Source organism: Sorex fumeus, unplaced genomic scaffold (genome assembly GCF_029834395.1).
Source record: "Sorex fumeus unplaced genomic scaffold, SorFum_2.1 ptg000015l, whole genome shotgun sequence".
Lineage (NCBI taxonomy): Eukaryota > Metazoa > Chordata > Mammalia > Eulipotyphla > Soricidae > Sorex > Sorex fumeus.
The window spans coordinates 6,862,456-6,881,217 of NW_026606072.1; the positions used below are offsets into that span (position 1 = coordinate 6,862,456).

At 38.6% G+C, this 18,762-nt stretch overlaps 1 protein-coding gene across 1 annotated transcript in view; it reads right to left on the minus strand.

Moving 5' to 3' along the window:
• C9 (complement C9) overlaps nt 1-18,762 on the minus strand; it is a 70,959-nt gene that overhangs the window by 20,992 nt on the left and 31,205 nt on the right. Inside the window, exons 6-9 of the mRNA XM_056112204.1 lie at nt 17,658-17,933; nt 13,066-13,306; nt 11,362-11,487; nt 8,206-8,381 (exon numbers count right to left, since the gene is read on the minus strand). Of these exons, the coding sequence (XP_055968179.1) occupies nt 8,206-8,381; nt 11,362-11,487; nt 13,066-13,306; nt 17,658-17,933 (819 nt within the window). The remainder of the gene's footprint in view (nt 1-8,205; nt 8,382-11,361; nt 11,488-13,065; nt 13,307-17,657; nt 17,934-18,762) is intronic.

Here is an 18,762-nt window from a genome sequence, read left to right on the forward strand (position 1 = left end):
TTAAAAAGTGGGCGTGGCCTAATTTTGGGCGGGACAACGCTTACGCGGCCCCAAGTAGTTTATTCAAACCAAGAAATCTAACCCCTACACCTACATAACAACATGAAGAAACAACGCAAATCCCCGCCACAGAAAGAGGACGAGGAAACAAGTCCAGAAGCCTTCGTAGGTGCTAGCCACCTTAGGGACCTCTCTGACAAAGAATTCAGATATGAAGTCATTAAGATGTTCAATTGACTCAATGAAACAGTCAGACAGATATCCACTAAATTGAAAGAGGACATGAAAGAAACAATCGATCGCACAATCGACAAAATACAGGAAGAAATGAGAGCAGAAATTGGAAAGCTTTGCACAGAAATGGCACGGATCAGAGATTCCATAGATAAAATCAAAAACCCAGTCTGTGCCCTCAAAAATAGAATGACCACAGGTGAGAAAAGAATCAGTGAGCTGGAAGATCAGCTGCACCAAGCCAGCACGCAACAACAAACAATGGCAAAGGACCTCAAAATAGCTCTACAGAGAATCAGAGTCCTAGGAGACAATTCCAAAAGAAACAACATTAGAATCATTGGACTACCAGAAGTTCAGGGAAACAATCCCATTGAAAAAACCATGGTTAAACAAATCATCGCCGAGAAATTCCCAGAGCTCCACAATACAATTCAGATTCAAGAAGCCCGAAGGGTGCCAGCTAAAAGAGACCCTAACAGAAACACTCCAAGACATATTATAGTTAGAATGATCGATGCTGCCGATAGAGACACAATACTGCAAGCAGCAAGGGCAAAAAAGAAAATCACATACAAAGGAGCACCCCTTAGATTCACAGCAGACCTCTCAGAGGAAACCCTCCAAGCCCGAAGGCAGTGGAGAGATATAGTCAAAAAACTCACTGAAATGAATGCTTCACCAAGAATACTCTATCCAGCTAAACTCTCACTCAACATTAAAGGAACGTTACACTATTTTCTAGATAAACAGCAGTTCAGGAACTTCATAGACTCAAAACCAAACCTAAAACAAGGGCTAAAGGGGCTACTATAAGACAAGACAAACCCCACAAGCACAACACACCCTTACAGAAAGATGACACAAAATCCCATAACCATACTCTCTCTCAATGTCAACGGTTTAAATTCACCATTTAAGAGACACAGAGTGACAAAATGGATACAGAGACAGAACCCAACATTCTGCTGCCTACAAGAAACTCATCTCAACACTCAGAGAAAACACAGACTCAAAGTCAAAGCATGGAAAACAATCCTGCAAGCAAACAGCTCCTGCAAAAAAGCTGGGGTAGCCATACTAGTATCCGACAACATTAATTTCACCTTGAAAAAGACTAGAAGGGACAGTGAAGGCTATTTTCTCTTCATCAAGGTATATGTACAACAGGAAGAAATCACACTCTTAAATGTATATGCATCTAATGAGAGAACAGCTAAATATTTAAAACAACTGCTAACAGATTTTAAGGAGGACATTGCAAGCAACACAATAGTACTTGGAGACTTCAACATCGCCCTATCATCTCTGGGCAGATCAACAAGAACAAAACCCAGCAAGGAATCATTGGCTTTGAAAGAAGAAATAGAAGAGAGAGGATTTATAGACCTATACAGGGCTTTACACCCCCAAAAGAAAGAATACACATTCTTCTCCAGTGCACATGGAACATTTTCCAAAATAGACCATGTGCTAGGACATAAAACATACCTCAACAGAATCAGGAAGATAGAAATAGTATCAGCCATCTTTTCAGACCATGATGCACTGAGGATAGAAGTGAATCACACACAGACACAGAGAAACAAATCAAACACCTGGAAATTAAACAACTCAATGCTGAACAACGAGTGGGTCAGGAACAAAGTCAAGGACGAAATCAAAAGATACCTGGAAACAAATGAGAATGAAGACACGAGCTACCAGAACCTATGGGATGCAGCGAAAGCCATACGAAGGGGAAAATTTATAGCTCTGCAAGCATATCTCAAGACGGAAGAAAGAATGCACATAAACAACTTGACCTCACAACTCAAGAACTTAGAAAAGGATCAACAGAAAGAGCCTAAATCAGGTAGAAGGAAAGAGATCATAAAACTTAGAGCAGAAATCAATGACATGGAAACCAAAGAAACAATCCGAAAGATCAATAAAACCAAGAGCTGGTTCTTCGAGAAAATAAACAAGATAGATAAACCACTAGCAACACTCACAAAGAAACAGAGAAAGAGAGAACCCTAATAAACCAAATCAGAAATGAGAAGGGGGATGTCACAACAGAAACCAAAGAAATAAAAAAAATCATCAGAGACTACTTTGAAAGTCTGCATGCCACAAAACAAGAGAACCTAGAAGAAATGGACAAATTCCTGGACTCCTATAATCTCCCAAAGCTGAATCAAGAAGATCTGGAGTATCTGAGTAGACCTATTAACATCAACGAAATCGAAACTGTAATCAAAAGTCTTCCCAAAAACAAAAGCCCTGGTTCAGATGGATTCACTAGCGAATTTTTCCAAACATTTAAAAAGGGCCTACTGCCAGTCCTTCTCAAGCTTTTCCAGGAAATTGAAAAAATGGAAACTCTCCCAAACAGTTTCTATGAAGCCCATATCTCTATAATACCAAAAGGAAACAAAGACACCACGAGAAAAGAAAACTACAGGCCGATATCCCTGATGAACACGAATGCGAAGATTCTCAACAAAATACTAGCAAATAGAATTCAACTACTCATCAAAAACACCATGGCCAAGAAGGATTCATCCCAGGGAGGCAAGACTTGTTTAACACTTGAAAATCAACCAACATAATCCACCATATCAACAAAAGAAAAGATAAAAATCATATGATCATATCAATAGATGCAGAGAAAGCATTTGACAAGATCCAGCACCCATTTATGATGAAAATCCTAGCCAAAATGGGGATAGAGGGGACTTTCCTCAATATAGTTAAAGCCATCTACCACAAGCCTACAGCAAGAATCGTCCTCAATGGCGAAAAGCTGAGAGCCTTCCCTCTAAGATCAGGGACGAGACAAGGATGTCCACTCTTTCCACTGCTATTCAATATAGTACTGGAAGTACTTGCAATAGCGATTAGGCAAGAAAAAGATATTAGGAGCATCCAGGTAGGAAAGGAAGAAATCAAGCTCTCACTATTCGCGGATGATATGATACTATACTTAGAGAATCCTAAAACCTCTACCAAGTAACTTCTAGAAACAATAGGCTTGTATAGTAAAGTAGCAGGCTATAAAATCAATACCCAAAAGTTCATGGCTTTCCTATATGCAAATAGTGAAAGAGAAGAAAGTGACATGAAGAAAACAATCCCGTTTACAATTGTGCCCCAGAAAATCAAATACCTAGGAATCAGCTAAACTAAGGAAGTAAAGGACCTGTACAAAGAAAACTACAAAACATTACTTCAGTAAATAAAAGAGGATACGAGGAAATGGAAAAATATCCCCTGTTCATGGATCGGGAGAATTAACATTGTCAAAATGGCAATACTTTCCAAAGCACTGTATAAATTCAACGCAATCCCTATTAGGATACCCATGACATTCTTCAAAGAAGTGGAGCAAACACTCCTGAAATTTATATAAAACAATAAGCCCCCACAAATAGCTAAAGCAATTCTTGGGAAAAAGAAAATGGGAGGAATCAACCTCCCTAACTTCAAACTCTACTACAAGGCAGTAATAATTAAAACAGCATGTACTGGAACAAAGGCAGAGCTGTAGACCAATGGAACAGAGTTGAATATACTGACATCTCCCCCTAAGCATACAAGCATCTAATCTTCGATAAGGGGGCAAGAAAAGTGAAGTGGAGCAGGGAAAGCCTGTTTAACAAATTGTGCTGGCAAAACTGGACGGCTACATGCAAAAAAATGGGCTCAGATCTCTGCCTAACTCCATGTACAAAAGTAAGATCTAAGTGGATTAAAGACCTCAATACCAGACCGGAATCTATAAGGTACATTGAGGAAAAAGTTGGCAAAACCGTCCATGACATAGAAGCTAATGGTGTCTTCAAAGATGTCACACCGCTGGCCAAGCAAGTGAAAACAGAGATAGACAAATGGGACTATCTTAAACTAAGAAGCTTCTGCACCTCAAAAGAAACCTTGACCAAAATACAAAGACAGTCTACAGAATGGGAAAGGATATTCGCCAAATACACTTCCGATAAGGGGTTAATGTCAAGGATATACAAAGTACTGGTTGAACTCCACAAAATCCAACCCCATCAAAAAATGGGGAGATGAAATGAATAGAAACTTTCACAAAGAAGAAATCCGAATGGCTAAAAGGCACATGAGAAAATGCTCCACATCATTAATCACCAGGGAGATGCAGATAAAAACCACAATGAGATATCATTTCACATCACAGAGACTGGCCTATATCCACAAGAACAAAAGCAACCAGTGCTGGCGCGGATGTGGTGAGAAAGGGACACTCCTTCACTGTTGGTGGGAATGCCGACTGGTTCAGCCCTTTTGGAAAACAGTATGGAAGATTCTCAAAAAATTAGAAATATACTTCTCTCTTTCTCTCATTTCACATCTTTCTAAATAAACTTGAACAAAAACTATCTTGCTTCACACAAAAAAGGCTAAACTACTACGTTTCGAATACAGTCAGTAGGATTATACCAATAGAGTCGATCAAGGTCCTTGAATAGTTCCAGTAGATCTAATAGCAATCTTTTAGCAAACATTTTGTTTACTTAAGATTTAAATTTCAACTCTATCATATGCTTATCTATAATTAAGATAGCCTTAAATAACAACTTTAGATCCATATAAGAAAACTATATTTCTTTTGTAGACATGAGAAAGCAAACGTCTGGAGTTGTCCATGTAGATGTTAACATCTATAAGATACATTTTTTCCTTAATTTACAATTTACTACCATTACTATCATAGTGGGCTGGAGTGATAGCACAGCGGGTAGGGCGTTTGCCTTGCACGCAGCCAACATGGCCAACCCGAGTTCGATTCCTCCGCCCCTCTCGGAGAGCCCGGCAAGCTACCGAGAGTATTCGATATGCCAGACACAGTAACAACAAAGTCTCCAATGGAGACGTTACTGGGCCCGCTCGAGCAAATCGATGATCAACGGGAGGGCCTTTACCTTTACCTTTACCTTATTTCTTTTTAATTAAATCACAGTGTGATACAGTTACAAAGTTGTTCATGACTGGTTTTCAGTCATATAATGTTCCAAGACCTTGCACGCGGCTGACCTGGGTTTGGTTCCTCCACCCCTCTTGGAGAGCCCAGCAAGCTATGAGACTATCCCGTCCGCATGGCAGAGCCTGGCAAGCTACCCGTGACGTATTTGATACACCAAAAACAGTAACAGCAAGTCTCATAATGGAGATGTTACTAGTGCCCGCTCAAACAAATCGATGAACAATGGGAGTACAGTGCTACAGTGCTAATGTTCCAACACCTGTCCCTTCTCCACTGTACATTTTCCAACAGCAATGTCCCTGGTTTCCCTTTGGTAACTTTCCTGCCCCACCTGCCTCTATGGCAGGCACTTCTCTCTCTCTCTCTCTCTCTCTCTCTCTCTCTCTCTCTCTCTCTCTCTCTCTCTCTCCTTTTTCTTCTCTCTCTGTCTCTGTCTCTCTCTCTGTCTCTCTCTCTGTCTCTGTCTCTCTCTGTCTCTCTATCTCTGTCTCTCTCTCTCCTCTTGGGACCGTCTTCTGTCTCTTCTGACTCCAGTAAATATATGGGCATATTAATTTGACCACAGTTTTTCTTACATTAGTCCTGCTTTATAAACAAACTATGTGGTCTCATAGATATTCTTACATATCTATAAAGAACTAGTCTCTATAATTAAAAGGGAGTAGTTTTTCCAGTCTCTGAGTTCCTTTCTCACGTAAATGAGGTAGTTTTATTTATTTATTTATTTATTTATTTATGAGTGAGGGACACACCAGGCAATGCCCAGATCTTAGTTCTGACTCTGTGCTCAGGGGTCACCCCTGGCAGGGTTCTGGGGACCATCTGGGGTGTTGACAATTGAACTTGGGTCAGCTAAGCATGTCTCCTACTCTCAGCCCATATGAGGTAGTTTTACATGGTATTTTTTACTTACTAGTTACAAACAGTAAAATAGAATGTGAGAACAAAATTCCTTAATAAGTGCCAAAAAAGTCAAATGTTTGCTATTAAGTTAAACTAGTAAAGTTGACTTGAAGAATATAACTGACAAAATTTCCAGGGAAAATTGAAAGATATCCAAGGAAGTAGGAAAAGAGCACATTCTAATAATTTTTGAAACAAAATAAGAAGTTAGGGAAAATGGGCTAGAGCTATAGTACAGCGGGTAGGGTGTTTGCCTTGCATGTGACCTACCTGGGTTAGATCCCCAGCATCCTATATGGTTCCCCAAGCACTGCCAGGATTAATTCCTGAGTGCAGAGCCAGGACTAACCCCTGAGCATCGCTGGGTGTGACCCAAAAAGAAAAAAAAAAGAAAAAGAAAAAAAGAAGTTAGGGAAAATAAGTAACTATTAAAAGTCATTTAGAGAAAGAAGGATAAGACTAAATAACACTAAAATGCATAATTTTATAGTTATATACAACTTTCTTATCCCCCCCAATCCCCAAGCCAGGAATAATTGAAGACTATTTAAGAGATAAGATGGTAAGTATTTCCTGACCATAAGAATACTCATTCTTAGGGCTGGAGAAATAGCACAGGATGTAAAGCACTTGCCTTACATGCAGCTAGCCCTGGTTCCATCCCCGGCTCCCCATATGGTCCCCTGAGCATCTGCAGGAGTGATCCCTGAGTTCAGAGCCATATGAGCACTGTAAGATGCAGCCCAGAAATAAATTAAGAAAGGGTGTTTATCCTTGGTCTTACTTTCAGAGACCTTATTAGCTTCCTCTTATTTTCAGACCATGCGAAATTCCCTTCACAAAAACCCTCCTGTATCAAAAGCATCAGTACAAAGCTTTGAGAAGGCAAGGGATAGCTAGAGCCAGATGTAAGAGAAGGAGTAATTCTATAATATACTTTCAGCATGCATCTTTCAACACAAATGGGTCCACCCAACATCCTTTACTTGGTGTTCCCTTCTCTATCTGAGCTTCCTTTTTCCCCAGCATGTGAGGCCGGTTTCCAAGTCATGGAGCAGATCTCCTGGTCCTTATCTGTTCTTATCTCTACTGTTCTTGGGTGTTAGTCTCCCATTCTGTTACTTTATATTCCACAGATGACTGCAATCTTTCTATGTCTGTCCCTCTCTTTCTGACTCATTTCACTTAACATGATACTTTCCATGTTGATCCACTTAAATGCAAATTTCATGACTTCATCTTTTCTAACAGATGCATAATATTTCATAGTGTAGATGTACCAAAGTTTCTTTAACCAGTCATCTGTTCTTGGGCACTAGGGTTTTTTCCAGATTTTTGCTATTGTAAACAGTGTAGCAGTGAACATACAAGTACAGATGTCACTACGATTATATTTTTTTTTTTTTGCCTCTCTGGGATATATTCCCAAGAGTGGTATTGCTGGGTCAAATGGGAACTCAATTTCTAATTTTTTGAGAATGGTCCATACTGTTTTCCAAAAGGGCTGAACCAGTTGGCATTCCCACCAGCAGTGAAGGAGAGTGGAGGTGGTGAGAAGGATGCTGGGTCCATTGGTGGTGGAAAATGGGCACTGTGGAGGGATGAGTACTCTACAATTGTATGAATGAAATGCAAGTGCAAAAGTTTGTAAGTTTATAACTGTACCTCACAGTGATTCACTAATAAAAAAAATTAATTAAAAAAAAGATAAGGAATAATTCATGAAACCCTAGGATTTTTGTGCCAGTCTGAGCTGTTATTTCTTACAAGCAACCTGACTAAATCTTCAGAATAACTGTAGAGCCCAGGGATTTTAGTGTTGTCAAAGGCAGAAAATATCACATATTCAGCGAGGAACAAAGCCCCGCACTCAACCAGGGTTGGTATGACCCCAAACCTATTCCTCTAGGGTATGCTTCTTTCCAAGGATAAGATAGCAGAGCATTTGAGTGTCTGCATGTCTTTCAAATGAAGTTAACTACTTATTGAACTATGTGACATTTATTAACCATAGTGATTAAGTAAACAAGAAAACAAATTTAAAAACCACCTATTGGAAAATAAACTTTTCTTACTTGTTGATTTATGAGCACAGGAGCATCACTTAAGGAAGTGGCCCAATTTACGAAGTCAGTCACATCAATTGCCTTGGCTCTGAGAAGCTTTTCTTTCAGTTCAATTGTGTATTTGCTTGTTCCTCCTCTTATCAGTGAAATAACATCATCTATGTAGTGACCATCGCTCACGTTTTCTGAGAAAAGGAGAAATGAATGACTACGTATCTGTGATTTTTAAAAATATATTTTACATGTATTTTTACATTTTTACGTTTCACCTAGATTTTGACAAAATATACTACATAAGTTTGTGGTTATGTAGTATATTTATGACAAAATATATGATTAAAAAGTATGACATGATATATGACAAAAATACTACATAAATTTGCATTGTTACTGTTTCATACTGTATATATGTAGTGCAAAATAATTACCACAATTAATTAGGTTGTTGACTTATTCTTGGCCTCACATAATAACCATACTATTTGTTATAGTTGTTATAATGAGAACATTTAAATTCTATTCTCAAAAAAATTTTCAAGCATACAATAGGATAGTAACTAAAATCTGTGATATTTGACAAATATTCATTAAACCCAATTATTCAATGCTGTTTATAAAAGTTATAGATGAAAATTTACTTCCAGCTTTGTAAAGATAACTTTCCTTAGTCACCAATTGTAGACTTCAATTATTTTTCTAATAAAATTTAAATGATAGGATGATTTAGATACCTTGGAATTGAAAGCTTATCACATATTTGCATATTTGGCAACTATGACTTACTTCTGTACATACATATATTTTTCATATTGAGGATTTGCTTCATATTGTAATATTTTGTATAGGCTTGCTTTAGGTTAACATAATCAGTTGAAGTATAAGAGCTGATAAGTGACTCGGAGGTGAAACACACCCTGCATGCATGGATGAAGGTTTGATCATCAGCATCACATATAGAAAAAATAAAGATAATAAGAAAAGAAAAGTAAAGAGAATAAAAAAGAAAAGAAAAGAAAAGAAAAGAAGAGAAAAGAAAAGAAGGGGTTGGAATGGCAGTACAGTTGCTAAGGGGATTGCCTTACAGGCAGACAACTTGGGTTTGATTTCCATCACCACATATGCTTCCCCAGGACCACCAGTGGTGATCACTGAGCTCAGAGCCAAAGTTAAGTAAGCTATGGGCCAAAATCCAAAAAATGAAAAAAAATGTTTTTAATATGCTGGGAATGCGACTCAGTGGTAAATCACTGGCTTTGTATATATGGGACCTGGGTTTGATCCCTAACATTGCAAATTTCAAAATTTTTAATTAAAAGTAATGAAAATAATAAAGTAAAAACTCAAAAATTCTTTCTACTCTAAATTCTTACTCATCTCTTTTTCCTTATAAAACAGTATTTTTTTTTTGTTGTTGAACATTTTAGCTGTTTATTTTCAGAACTGGAAAGGAACTTTGAGATACTTTAGTTTGATTTTTGCAAGTTTTTTTTATTATGAGAAAATGGAGACTTAAATGAAAGAACTAGCATGAAATCATAGAGTTAAGAATGAAGTACTAAAATCATGACATTTAACCGTGCTTCATTTTCTTTTCATTTCATTGGTGGTTTCCAACTGTGGTCACAGATTGATGGTTAGTATGCTTTTAAAAATACCAACCTGTCCACTTCATTGCCTCCCTGATACCATCTGATTGTTTACAGATGATTCTCAGGGGCTGGAGAGATAATACAAGGTGCTTTCCTTGCATGTGACTGACTCCGGTTTCAATCCTATTACCACATCTAGTTCCCTGAGCACTGCCAGGACTGATGCTTGCACACAGGTAAGAGTAAGCCCTGAGTATTGTCAGGATGGCCTCAAAACCAAGATCAAAATTGAAACATAAAAGTGCTTCTCAAATATTTGTATTTCTGAGAATGCTCTTAGATATTTCTTTCTCTTTTTTTCATTTTTATTATTTTTTCATTTTTATTTATTTATTTATTTATTTGCTTTTTGGGTCACACCCAGCTATGCTCAGGGGTTATTCCTGGCTCTGCACTCTAGAACCATTCCTGGTGGTGCTCGGTTGACCATATGGGATGCTGGGAATCGAACCTGGGGCAGCCATGTGCAAGGCAAACTGCTGTGCTACCACGCCAGTCCCTTTTATTTTTATTTTTACTTTATTCCCCAGTCAGGTACCATGACTTACAAAGCTGTTCACCATAGGATTTCGTGCATACAAAGTTCTAGCACCACACCGTCCACCAGAGTGTCTGTTTCCCTTTACCAAGGTCTCAGGGTTCCCCCACATCCCCACCTCATTAACCCTCACCCCAACCCACTTCCTGCACAATTGCAAGCCCGGTTCTGAATAGTTCCATCATATTCTTTTGAACAACTTCCTACCTCTCCGCTAAGCTGTCCTAAGCTCACTGCAATGAATACTGAAAACACCACAAAACATCTCAGATATTCCTGAGGAGAATAAGTGTCAAGACTCTATCACTACCTCAATTTTGAAAAATGACGGAAAAAATATTTATCCCAGAGACATATTTTCTAAAAGGCTATTCACTGATGAAATGTTAGGGATAGATTAGGGAGTTTAATCTTGTATTTTGCTGTTGGTCTATTCTTTATGCCACAGTAAATAGACTCATCTGCAGCGACCAGACTTCACAGAGCAGCAACACTACATAGAGAAATATCAGTGACTGCATTCATGTCTATTGAATCACAGGACAGAAACCAGTGTAAGAGGAAATGGTTTTAATCACTTTTAGTTTTTTTTTCCCAATAAAGCACTGCACTGTAGCCCTGTAGCACTGTCCTCCTGTTGTTCATCGATTTTCTCTAGTGGGCACAAGTAATGACTCCATTGTGAGACTTGTTGTTACTGTTTTTGGCATATTGAATACATCACAAGGAGCTTTCCAGACTCTGCCCTGCGGGCGGGATGCTCTCTGTAGCTTGCCGGGCTCTCTGAGAGGGACGGAGGAATAGAACCTGGGTCAGCCACCACATGCAAGGCAAACGCCCTACCTGCTTTGCTATTGCTCCAGCCCTTTCTAATAAAGAGGGTCAACAATAAATAGGGTACATAATGGAAGACCTGAGCTCTCACTGACCTCTTTCCTGGACCCAATTTTTTGGCTTGAGAAGCTATGCACTACTTACCCTTGTTATCTTTTTTCTCTGTTAGACAAGACTTGCTACTAATATTTGCTGAGGCTTCAACTGCAAAGCTCAAAGAAATTCTTGCTTCAAATCCGAGGCACCTCCGTACATCCCTTAGTTCAACACCTGTATTTAGTTGAAAATGATGAAATACTGTCTATCAATCTCACACATACATTTCAGTTTTATTATTTTGTAAGAAATAGATTTTTTTCTATGCCTAGACATCACTACTACTAGACTCAAAAGCAAGGTCTTACCTGCTTTGATTTGTCTTCATATTAGAACCTATTGACCTCCTTTTTGGCTTTACTTATCAACTTGGTTGCAAAAGGCATATCAATTTACTCTTATTTAAAAAGACATAAAGGGCCTGAGAGAGTATGACTTGTTAGGTGCTCGCCTTACATGCAGCTGACACAGGTTCAGTTCCTAGCATTCTATACAGTCTCCTAAGCCTGTTCAGAACTTAGCTCTTAGCACAGAGATCAAAAAAAGTGCTTTTTCTGACAAAAGAAAAAATTTGATGCCTAAGGAAGTACTCCAAAACTAACAGAGAAGAGAGAAGATATACACTATTATTTATATCCTCTTGAAGTAATAATTAGTAACTATTACTTATAAAATGAACAATTAAATTTATTAATAGACAAGTTATATTTATATTATTTTTACAAAATTTAATAAATTGCTGCAGAGCCAGGAAATTTGTAGCACAGAAACCTCTCCTGTACATATTAAAGACATTGGGGTGCTACCAAGACCCTTTTTCTAGTGATTTTTTGTTTGTGTTTGACCACACCCAGCGATGCTCAGAATGACTCCTGGTTCTGTGCTCAAGGATCACTCTGTATGGGGGAGTTTTAGAGATTGAGCCCAGGACAGCTGCATGCAAGTCAAGTGCCCTGATTGCTGTACTATTTCTTTAGCCCCTTCTTGGTATCGATTTTAAGTGTGACCAGGAATCTATTGAACATAGACTTAAATCAATTACCATCATGTTCAGAATTGTCATGAGATGAGGTAAAGCTAATTTTCTACATTTTTTGGGGGGTCACAGCCGGCAATGCACAGGGGTCAGTCCTGGCTCATGCACTCAGGAACTACTCCTGGTGATGCTTGGGGGACCATATGGGATGCTGGGAATTGAACCCGGGTTGGCCGCATGCAAGGCAAATGCCCTACCTGCTGTGCTATAGCTCCAGCCCCAATTTTATACATTTTTTAAAAAAATATGTTACACTTATAAAATGCTCACATTGCCTCTTCATTAAAAATTCAGAACAATATTTCCCTTTTAATATTGAAAAGTACTTTGGAAGAACATGGTCATTCATATTATCAAATTAGTCTGCTGATTAAAGTTAGTCAGTTATGTAACTTATCTGCTCACATCTATAAACCTTTAAACAGCATTTTTACTAAAAATATCATTGTCAAATAATATTGTTATAATACAGTTTTTATTTGCTTTTTATTTTTCAGAATGCTGCTGAGTTGTATATCACCAAATCATTACATTAAAGGCGAAAATCAGTTTATCACTTGATAGAATTTTAGATGCAAAGGTCGGGAAGAAAATTCTCTCCAAGGAGCTCATTACAGGGCTGCTCTAAGCTGTTAAGCAGTGTAAAATATTAGTAATATAAAAAAAAGTTTGGTTAAAGCAGTATCATAAGTTGGAAACTCTATTTCTAGGTATACCTTGTCTTCGCATGGAAGCTTTATCCAAAACATATACTAGTTCATATAGTCCTCCTACAGACCCAGAGTGACTGTAGTGGGTTCCATAGGTTTCCAAAAATGAAAAATATTCTCCTTTTTCATAGGCAACTGGAAGAGCTTTTATATCATCCAAGAAAGCTGTTGTCACCATGACATCCCGATTTCTCATCATAAATCTTCCCAGATGAACTACTCCTTTTACATGCATAAATACTTTACCCTTTATTGTAAAGCAAACAAGAGAAACACGAGTTTCATTAGCATGGTTTCACATTACAAGCTTGGAACATTCAGAATTTGAATAAGGCAGTAATTTTTTTCAGAAGTACCCATGAGATACTTTAGCCCAATAGAGAGACTAAATTTAAAAAATATTACCAAGGGGCCAGAGAGTATGGGGGTGAGGTACTTTCCTTGCTTGTGGTTTACCATGGTTCTATCCTTGGCACCACAGATGGTTTCCTGGGTACTACCAGGAGTGATCCCTGAGCCCAGAGTCAGAAGTAAGACCTGAGTATTGCTGGAATTGATCCCTAAATCCAGAAGGGATCCCTAATCCCCCAAATACCTCCAATACCAATATCATTTTGGAAAACCGTTGGGCAGTTTCTTATAAAGTAAACTCACATTTGACCTATAGTCAGTCAGAAATTCTGCTTCACATCTTCCTTAAATAAAATTCATACACACACAAACACACATACACACACACACCTTACAGAATGTTTTTAGAGTAATTTTAGGACTGGAGCGATAGCACAGCAGTAGGGCGTTCGCCTTACAAGCGGCCAACATGGCCGACCCGAGTTCGATTCCTCCGCCCCTCTCGGAGAGCCCTGCAAACTACCAAGAGTATTCGATATGCCAGACACAGTAACAACAAAGTCTCCAATGGAGATGTTACTGGGCCGCTGGAGCAAATTTTAGTTAGAATATCTTAAAATTAGAAACAGTGTGAATTTCAATGGGGAATCTGTAAACATTGTAACATACTCTTTAAAAAAGAATTAAGCTATGTGAGGGTACGGTGCCGCCAGCAGGTCAGTCTGTATCTGTGAGGCGAGTGCATCAGCAGCCTCATGGCACGCACCTTCAGACTTCCAGATACCCCAAAATTGCTGCTGTGCCTTTGGCCAGACCCCAAAAACTTGGGGCAAAGTTTACCAAGAAAGTAAACGGCCAAAAGTTAGGTATGTGAGAAACACCCACAAACCACCTCCGGCTCAGCTATATAATTGGAGGCACGGCCTCTCTGGTTCCTGATTGAACTGCTTAATGGCCATGATCCCAGAGACTCAGAAACAAATCTCGAAACACAGTGGCTTTTGACAGAAATGCATCCAGACCCCATAGTATGTTACTGTCGCCAGGCCACCCCAGGGAGGAAAAGTTGTTGTCACTCCGCCTGCTCCCCCTTGGCGGCTTAGTGGCCGTCATCCTCCAGAGGCCATTGGACAGTCAGGCTTGGGCCCACAGTGACAAAACTTGTTGGGCCTCACGGGACTGGGGGGGGGGGGGAGCCGGGTCTGTCCTCCCCACCCCAACAAGACCCCAAGTCATTGCCCACGAATGGCCTCTCTGGCTCCTGATCAAGCTGCTTAACGGCCATGATCCTAGAGACTCAGAAACAAATCTGGAAACCCAGCGACTTTTGGCAGAACTGCGGCTGGACCCCGCAGTAGGTTACTGTTGCTGGGTCACCCCAGGAGGGAAAGGGTGCTATCCCTCTGTCTGCTTCCCCCTGGCGGCTCGGTGGCCGTCATCCTCCAGAGGCCATTGGATAGTCAGGCTTGGGCCTGCAGTAACAAAACTTGTTGGGCCTCACAGGATGGGGGTGGAGCCGGGCCTGTACTCCCCACCCCAACGAGACCCCAAGTCATCGCCCACGAACGGCCTCTCTGGCTCCTGGTCAAGCTGCTCAACAGCCATGATTCCAGAGACTCAGGAGCAAATATCGAAACCCAGTGGCTTTTGGCAGAAATCCCTCCAGATTTAAGTATTAAAATTTTGGAATTTCAAAATCACATGACCCTACTGCAGCCACGGACATCATATGTTATTCATAACCAGCAATAGAACACAAACTGTCTACTGTTGCCTTTTCAGCAGATCTGAGTGTTGGGGTAAAATCTCAAATAATAATGGTGGGTCTGGTGTCAAAAAAAAAAAAGAATTAAGCTATGAAGTAACAAGTTACTAATACATGCAAGAATATAACTAAGTTTTAAAAATGCTACATTGCATAAAAGAGTATATGTTGTATGATTAGATTTAGATGAAATTCCAGAAGCAGAGAAAAACATTTATGGTCAGAGAAATTGAGCCAGTGATTAGCTCTTGGTGACAGAGAACTAACTATAAAAGGTTTCAGAGAATTTTGTGATGGGAAAGTTTTTACACCCTGTTTGAGAAGGTGGATGTACAGGTGGATGAGGCCGTCAGAACTCATGAATGTATTTGCTTAAATATACATAATTATTATTGTAAATGATACCTCATTAATCTAAAAGTGTTACCTAGAGAAGAAAATGGCGACATTAAATGAGACCCAATCTCCTTATTTTGTAGATAAGAAAACTCTTATCCAGTAGAATCAAGTTATTTGATTCTACACAAACCACACAAAGTAGAATTGAGAGCATTAGTACTTAAAACCCAGATCTTAACCCACACCCTTTCAGTAATGCTGCAGGACAGACAATGTTTTAAGAAATGGGTTCAAGTTGATGTATAAATAACAATTCAATGCTCCCAGGAATGACTGATTAAATTTCCAAGAGAAAAATGGGACAGCAACCAGAATTCTGTCACTCAGTTCAGTCTCAATAAAAAATAAAATGCAATTAAGACCGATTATATAGATCAGTTATTCTTTTAAAGTACTCCTATCATGGATTTGATGAGTACATATTGATTGCCTGGAAATTTAAAACTTTTAGATAATTTAAATCCTTTATCTTTTAAGGCATATGTCCCATTTCCAAGACTTGTATAACAATGATGCAAGCCAACTATGTAATTTTAAATATGACTGTTTGAGTTTCTCTTCTTTAATCTTTGTTCATATCTTATCTCTTTAACTAAGGTTGAGCTTCCTTTCTTTTTGGGTGAGGGGTTTGGGGGTCGGAGCCATACCGAAGGATGATGAACTATTCCTGGCTCTGTGCTCAGGAGTGACTCCTGGTACTACCTGCAGGACCATATGTAGTGCAGTGGATTTGAATCAAGGTTATCTGCAAGGTTATCTCCTGAATTATCTCTCAAGTCCTTGATCTTCCTTTTTAATACTGCCACATGTCCTGCAAGTCTATTTCTCTTGTTACTCTGTTTCTTTTTATTCCATTGCATTTATCACTCATTTCTAATGAGTATACAACTTCAAGCTTATCATTTTGTCTCTGTATCCCTATTTAATTTTCAGCTCATGAGGAAATGCATTTCATGGGTATGGTTCCCTAATATATTCTATCACTAGTATAGACCAATGTGCTTGTCCACATAGTAAATTCACAAATATTTATTGGCTAAGAATTTTCTACCCAAATCTATGCTATTGTGAATACACATGTGAATGTAGAGGCAATGTCAAGAAATAAAATAATTGTGAAATTAGCAATAATGTATGTAACTGGATGAATTTTTATTATTTAATTTTTGCTTTGAGGCCATACCTGACTTGGTGCTAGGGACTATTTTCCTGGAGGAACTCAGGGGACCAGATGGCATTGCAGACTGGACCTGGATCTCCAGCATGCAGAGCATATTCTCTGAGCTCTCTTCTGTTCGTTTGGGTTTTTTTTTTGCTTTTGTTTTTATTTTTTGAACTACACCCAACTGTGCTTAGAACTTCTCCAGTTCAGAGTTCAGGAGACAAGGTTCATTGTCACTGTCCTCCCATTGTTCATCGATTTGATTGAGCAGGCCCAGTTACATTGCGAGACTTGTTACTGTGTTTTGGCATATCAAATACCTCACGGGTAGCTTGCCAGGCCTTGCTGTGCGGGCGAGATACTCTTGGTAGCTTGCCGGGCTCTCCAAGAGGGGTGGAGGAATTGAACTCAGGTCAGCCATGTTGGCTGCTTGCAAGGCAAACGCCCTACCCGCTATGCTATCACTCCAGTCCAAGAGACACGGTTCATGGTAGCAAAATCAGAGATTCTGCATGCAAAATGCGCTCAAGCCCTTTGAGCTACTTTCCTGGCCTTGAATTATTGTTAAATTGGGACAAGGATATGCTTTTATTGGATTGTTACTTTACAGAAATCCTCTGTGATAGATAGTCATTATTCTAAGCCAATAGAAAGAATTACAAAAATTCTTCAAATTTTCCTTTGTAATTCAAAGGATCCTATAAACAGTCTATTACTAACTCAGTCAAATATCACTCATTATTTTCTTCAGTTATCATTATTTCAGTCTGACCTTCTGATTACATATCTGAAAAGGATTTGTTGATTATTCTTTTCTTCCTGTGATCTATCCCTATCTGCTCTAGACATTTAAATTTAAAGAGAGATTAGGTTAGTTTGTAATATCCTATTATTTTCTTTAGATTAAGTGCTTAGTCTTACCGTCTGAGCAGAATATGACAGTAACCTTTGTATAGTTTCATTTTTTGAATATGAAAATTGAAGTTTACTGTCAAACTTTAAAGGAATTGAGGAGTTTGAGGGTGTTGTGTTTGTAGGAGAGTCTTCAGATTTTGTCAGATGTTGAATTGTTTCAGTAGGTGTGAATTTCAGACTAAAACCTGCATTAAAAGTTTTTATCTTCTCTCGGACAAACTTTTTGAATGATTCAATTTGATCTTCATAAAACTCAGTCCTGAAATTTTTATCAGCTTTGGTCTGAAATAGAATAACAGTATAGTTAAAAATCCATCCAAAATAAATAGCAAGAAGAAAAAATCAAGAAATTAGTTGAAAGGCCATAGAGCAAAGGACTGAAGAGCTAAGACAATGAAGTCAGACTCTGGGATTCACATGCAGGCTCCATAACTTTGAGGCTATCCCTCAATAATCTCTCTTGACTGATCTCATTCCTGAGCCTCATATGAGCCTTATGTAAGAGCCAGACTCACTACATCTATCAACCGAAAGATGATGAGGATTTCATATGATATAATACATAGAAAAGACAGAAAAGAGCAAGCTTTCAAAAGTTATTATAATTGAAAGTCATTTGAATAAAAAATACACATTATACCTTAGTTTGCAATTTTTTAAAGAAGAAAAACTAAATCATTAAAAATGTATATCCAAGTCCTATATTTTATACATGTTAACTTAAGTAGAATTGTCAGCACTTTAATCTTCTTAACCTTTATACTTTAGGCAGAAGTTTCTGTAAGCACACCTTATATAGTGTCCCTTGGAAACACCAACATACAATGCTGATACAAGCATGGATCATACAAGACCAAAAAGCAAGAAGACTGATAATATAATATAATATAGTTGAAATGGATCTATTGTTGCTAGAGGAATAAGAGGGTGGAGAAACAAGTGATAATAAGTGAGAAATGGATTATAAAGAACCAGAGATATATAGGTAGGATCCAAATATATAAGTGGTTATAAATAAGCATGCAATTTGGATGAGTTGGTGTTGAATGTTGGATTCCAGGAACAGCATAGTTTTTTTTTTAATTTTTTAAAATTTTTTAAAATTTTTATT